The sequence below is a fragment of the Notechis scutatus genome, chromosome 2 (assembly GCF_049901735.1).
Source record: "Notechis scutatus isolate UNSWTSFEM ecotype Mainland chromosome 2, rNotScu1.2, whole genome shotgun sequence".
In the NCBI taxonomy this organism is placed as follows: Eukaryota; Metazoa; Chordata; class Lepidosauria; order Squamata; family Elapidae; genus Notechis; species Notechis scutatus.
The window spans coordinates 212,284,006-212,290,005 of NC_142010.1; the positions used below are offsets into that span (position 1 = coordinate 212,284,006).

The 6,000-nt window shown below is 37.5% G+C and overlaps 1 protein-coding gene across 1 annotated transcript in view; it reads right to left on the reverse strand.

Moving 5' to 3' along the window:
• The window catches only part of PHAX (phosphorylated adaptor for RNA export), a 14,627-nt gene extending 8,838 nt beyond the window's left edge, over positions 1-5,789 (reverse strand). Inside the window, exon 1 of the mRNA XM_026673807.2 lies at positions 5,633-5,789. Coding sequence (XP_026529592.1) covers positions 5,633-5,737 — 105 coding nt within the window. The 5' untranslated portion in view covers positions 5,738-5,789. The remainder of the gene's footprint in view (positions 1-5,632) is intronic.
• Between the last annotated feature and the right edge of the window lie 211 nt (positions 5,790-6,000).

Sequence of the window (6,000 nt, forward strand, 5' to 3'; positions counted from 1 at the left end):
AGTTGATGAAATCAATTGATGAAAGTTGAAAGGAAAAGGATATCTAAGAATCTTTAGCTGGATTTAATATGAAATCTGTTAACAGTGCACATAAATCACAACAATCATCTACTGATAGTACACTCAGATCACCTACACTCACTCACTCACTCTATCTATCTATCTACAAGTGAATCTCGAAAAATTAGAATATCATGCAAAAGATCATTTATTTCAGTAATGCAATTTAAAGTGAACCTAATATATGAGATAGACTCATTACATGCAAAGCAAGATAGTTCAAGCCGTGATTTGTCATAATTGAGATGATTATGGCTTACAGCTCATGAAAACCCCAAATCCATAATCTCAGAAAATTAGAATATTGTGAAAAGGTTCAATATTCTAGGCTCAAAGTGTCCCACTCTAATCAGCTAATTAAGCCATAACACCTGCAAGGGGTTCCTGAGCCTTTAAATGGTCTCTCAGTCTGGTTCAGTAGGAATCACAATCATGGGAAAGACTGCTGACCTGACAGTTGTGCAGAAAATCATCACTGACACCCTCCATAAGGAGGGAAAGCCTCAAAAGGTAATTGCAAGCGAAGTTGGATGTTCCCAAAGTGCTGTATCAAAGCACATTAATAGAAAGGTATGCGGAAGGGAAAAGTGTGGAAGAAAAAGGTGCACAAGCAGCAGGGATGACCGCAGCCTGGAGAGGATTGTCAGGAAAAGGCCATTTAAAAGTGTTGGGGACTTTCACAAGGAGTGGACTGAGGCTGGAGTCCATGCATAAAGAGCCACCACACACAGACGGATCCTGGACATGGGCTTCAAATGTCATATTTCTCTTGTCAAGCCGCTCCTGAACAACAAACAATGTCAGAAGCGTCTTACCTGAGCTAAAGAAAAACAGAACTGGTCTGTTGCTCAGTGGTCCAAAGTCCACTTTTCTGAGGAGAGCAACTTTTGCATTTCATTTGGAAACCAAGGACCCAGAGTCTGGAGGAAGAATAAAGAGGCACACACTGCAAGATGCTTGAAGTCCAGTGTGAAGTTTCCACAGTCTGTGTTGATTTTGGGAGCCATGTCATCTGCTGGTGTTGGTCCACTGTGCTTCATTAAGTCCAGGGTCAACGTAGCCGTCTAACAGGAGATTTTGGAGCATTCATGCTTCCTTCCACAGACGAGCTTTATGGGGATGCTGACTTCATTTTCCAGCAGGACTTGGCACCTGCCCACACTGCCAAAAGCACCAAAACCTTGTGCAATGACCGTGGGATTACTGTGCTTGATTGGCCAGCAAACTCGCCTGACCTGAACCCCATAGAGAATCTATGGGGCATTGCCAAGAGAAAGATGAGAGACATGAGACTGAACAATGCAGAAGAGCTGAAGGCCGCTATTGAAGCATCCTGGTCTTCCATAACACCTTAGCAGTGCCACAGGCTGATAACTTCCATGCCACGCCGCATTGAGGCAGTATTTGCTGCAAAAGGGGCCCAAACCAAGTACTGAGTATATATGCATGCTTATAATTTTCAGAGGTCTGATACTGTTCTATGTACAATCCTTGTTTTATTGATTGCATGTAATATTCTAATTTTCTGAGATTGTGGCTTTGGGGTTTTCATGAGCTGTAAGCCATAATCATCTCAATTATGACAAATCACAGCTTGAACTATCTTGCTTTGCATGTAAAGAGTCTATCTCATATATTAGTTTAACCTTTTAAGTTGCATTACTGAAATAAATGAACTTTTGCATGATATTCTAATTTTCCGAGTTTCACCTGTATCTATCATCTATCTATCTATCTATCTATCTATCTATCTATCTATCTATCTACCTACCTACCTACCTACCTACCTACCTACCTAATAGTGTAGGGTGCTCTAAACGCATTTTAACAATTCTTGAATCTGATTACAACTGAAGATGTCAACAGTTCACTCACATTTTGTTGAAGATGCTGATATAAAAAGTAACCCCTAGCACAAACATAACGAGTTTTATACCAATCCAATGAACATGTTCCTACTTACTGATAAGAAAGCTCCATTAAACAAAATAGGAGATACCTCTAAATAGATATTAGACTGCACTGTAAAAATCTGATGTAAGAGCAAGCAATAAGAATATGTATGAGTCAGCTAACTATTTTGGCTGTGTTTGGGCATGATTTTTTTCTCCCAACAGGGCACCAGGAAAAAAAAACACCTAAATCTTCTCAATTAAACAAAAATCTTTTTGATCTGCTAATGGCAATTTATATTTGTTACAGCAGTCATCATGTACTCTTCATATGGATATAGATTATATTGACATACAGGGCATACTGACCTTTCTATTTACAATAGTTATTATGACTAATATTTACATTGCTACTAATAGTTCTTAGGTAGTTCTTTAATAGTTCTTAACTCAAGCACGTTCTACTTAGGTTAGTTTTATCTTGAGGACATTTCATGAGGGAAGAAAAATAAAGATTACTGAAATTCACAGATTTCAGTGTTTTTCTGATGTACTGGACACAAGTTTCTTTGCCATTATACAAATATTTAAATTATATCATTGCTACTGAAAATTGAAATTCCAGGATGCAACCTTGTATCTTTCACATGAAAAGTTTAGTTGGACAGACAACCTGAATGGTCATAAACAGCTTTCTGAGAAATATGGGAGTTGCAGATCACCTTACAACTGAAACCACAATATCCGTTGCTAAGCAAGGCAGTTGTTAAGTGAGTCATGACCCATTTTTGACTTTTTTGTCATACTTATTAAGTGAATCACTACAGTTGTTAAGTAAATCACGTGGTCATTAAGCTAAACTTGTTTCCCCATTGACTTTGCTTGTCAGAAGCTTGTAAGACAATGACAATCCCAGGACACCAGCATGATGCAACCATTGTAAATATATGCTGGTTGGCAAGATCCAAATTTTGATCAAGTGACTGGGGGATGCTGCAACAGTCATAAGTGTGAGAACTGGTCATAAGTCACTTTTTTAATGACACTGTAACTTTGAACGGTCATTAAACAAGCGTCTGTAAGTCAAGGACTATCTGTATTTGGATGAAGATTTTCATGAAACCATGTAGTAATAAGTGAACCAGGGCTTATGCAGGAAAGCTTTAGATCTTTGTATGTCCCCTTCAGTGGGAAAGTTGCTTAAGAACTTTACAGAACTCTGAAATTACATCTTGATACATGGCAATGACATCTGCAGAGAAGGTCAAAAAGGCAAGATGACAGAAATGATACTGGCAGCACAATGTGAGCCCAACCCCTTTTGTACAGGCACCAACATAAAAAATATAAACGAAAGAATTGAGCTTGCAATACTTCTTCTGCCATCCCTTTTGATCTTTCCTGTCTGCAGATGCTGCTGGTACCACAGAAGCATTGCTACTCTTCTTCTCAAGGCAATTCACCCTTTAAAAAAATTGGACAGGTTTACATTCCAATCATGAAATATGAGGAAATAGAAGTACTCTTCTATTTCACTCTATAGAGTTATTCTTTCTTCTTTAAAAAAAAAAAAAAGAGTCCGAACAATTTAAAAGGGAAAAAAGCAGAAACAAAAACAAAAAAGCACAAAGAAAATAAACACAGATTTAAAAGCATTGTAAGATTAAGTACAAATTACTAGATACTTAAATATTTTAAAATGATGTATCACTAAAATCAAGATGAAGTATGTGTATCAATCATACTCATTAACAGAATATGATTTTTTTTAAAAAACATTCTTATTTAGTTAGCAAGAAATACATTCTTATTTAACAAACTATTTTTGACTTAAATTTAAAAACTTTATGTTCAGAGAAACTCACATTTTGGATGTGATATAAGCCCACAAACAGAACTACAGTTCAGAAATTGATTTCTGTGTTAAATTATGTCAACTTTATTTTTCAAATATGGATTACTTTAGACATTTTAAGACATACTCCCACAAATTAATTTATAATTCATCTACTGAAGGAATTGTACACACTTTCTAGTGCAAAGCAGAATATCCTAGCAGCTGTTACATGCACAAAGCTAGTTTAGTGCTGGAACAATGAGGTTAGCAATATTAAATAGAAAGATGCCACACTGGAAAAGGAATTCAACTTGTAGAATTTGCTTTACTCTGATATCATTTCATCAAACTGCTGATGAAATGCTTACTACATTGCCACCAATTATGGAAGAAAGAGCCAACCTGACCAAGAGCTTTTAGAAGATGAATTAGCTGAGTAATCAATACTGAACTTATATATCATCAGTAAAATAGCTTACAGTAGGACATTTCTTTTAGAGTTACTTTATTGTTAGAGGCTGTCTTAATCTGAACAATTCTGATGCGGTACATAAGCAATTGAAACAATGAATTAAACATCCTACTAAGGTTGCAGGGTGCTAGAACTGTTGCAAGTAGCATGTTCTATGTATACTTCAGAGCCAGCAGTACTTTGTTATATATAAAATCTTATGTTTGAGTGATATTTCACTCTGACTTTATATAATCTCACTAATAACCCATCTAAATAATGTCATTTAACTATGAAGTCCACAAGCTTAGAAAGTAAAATTTGCTGATTCTATATAGCTTATATCTGACACAATGGGTCCAGAGCAGACATTTGTGGGAATATTTTTAAGCGAATGAGTCTGAACTCATGTGCTATGAACTCATGTATCATGTACCACTATTATTTTTTTCCACATTTAATAGGCTAAAATCGGAGGTCAAATTGTCTCTTCAGAAGCATATTTGGATATGTTAATGCAGACTGAGTCACTGTGCTGTTTAAAGAACTCCCCCCCACCCCAAATTGTCAGAAAAGGAGCATAATCAGTAGATAGCTGGATCTGGAATAAAAATTAAGTCATAAACAAATTAAACAAATTAAAAAGAAGTTCTGTTTCCATAATGAAAAAGACCAGAAGGAGTTGGCGAAAATCTGTCTTTTATTAAAAAACAACCAGAAACTGCTCTCACAGAATGTTTTCAGAAGGATATCCAAATGTGTCAGCAAAGATGCCAAGTGAAAGAGCAGAAACGAAAGTGAAAGATCTCAGCAGAAATAAATTCATTTTCCTAATATGAATATTTAAATGAGACAAAGCACACCATCTTTCTACAATTTGAAAATTAACAGCAACGTTGGGGAAAAACTAGAGAAAAACCACGTCTTTCTCTTCAAAATAGACCCTGAAACAGGTTCTGCTGACTGCAATCTCCAGAGAAAGCACTCTGTCCTATTACTGGCCCAAATATCCAGGGAATTATCCAAATAATAATCTGAAATCTTATGACTCGGTATTAGGTTCTGCTAAAATGATTTTTTTTCTGTTCGGTACACTGAAAAGTCGCTTACAATGCAGGACTTCGGGAGAAACCAATGCACTAAGAGCAACAACTTATTGCTTTGGCGGGTAGGAACCGGATCCCACCGCGGTTCAAAGAAGCCTAGACATTCATTCCAATGAGATTGTGCCAAAATAAGAGCGGGAAGACTCGGATTGCAAGCTTCCTCCCAAAATGCTAACCTCACCGTCCTACGCTTTGCAAAGCTCGCCGGTTTTCCTCTGTGGAGAAAACACCGGCTGACCTCCTAAGCCTTCAGCCCACAGGAAGAACTGGTAAGAGTTTGCCAGACCTGTTGAGGACTTCTGGAAGGAGCCGAGACCGGCATTTCGCAGTCCGAGTCCGAAATCTCTCCCTCTTCGACATCCTGCTCCATTCTTGGAACTTCCGACGCCATCTTTTCTCTCTCAATTAGACCAGAAGCTGCGAAGGGACAAGTGTTGGCCTTAAGACCAGACAAACTACAGAGACCACAATGCCTTGCTCTGAGGAAAAAAAGGCGGGACAATGAGCATTTCCTTCTCGAACATTCGTGGGAATTGTAGTCTTTTAATTTTTTTCTGCCCGAGAATGTGCATCCGTTTTCTGTATTGAGAGATTTCCCGCGTTGGTCTTTTCAGACCTGTATTTTATGCTGAAAAATCTAAAACTGGGATTTCT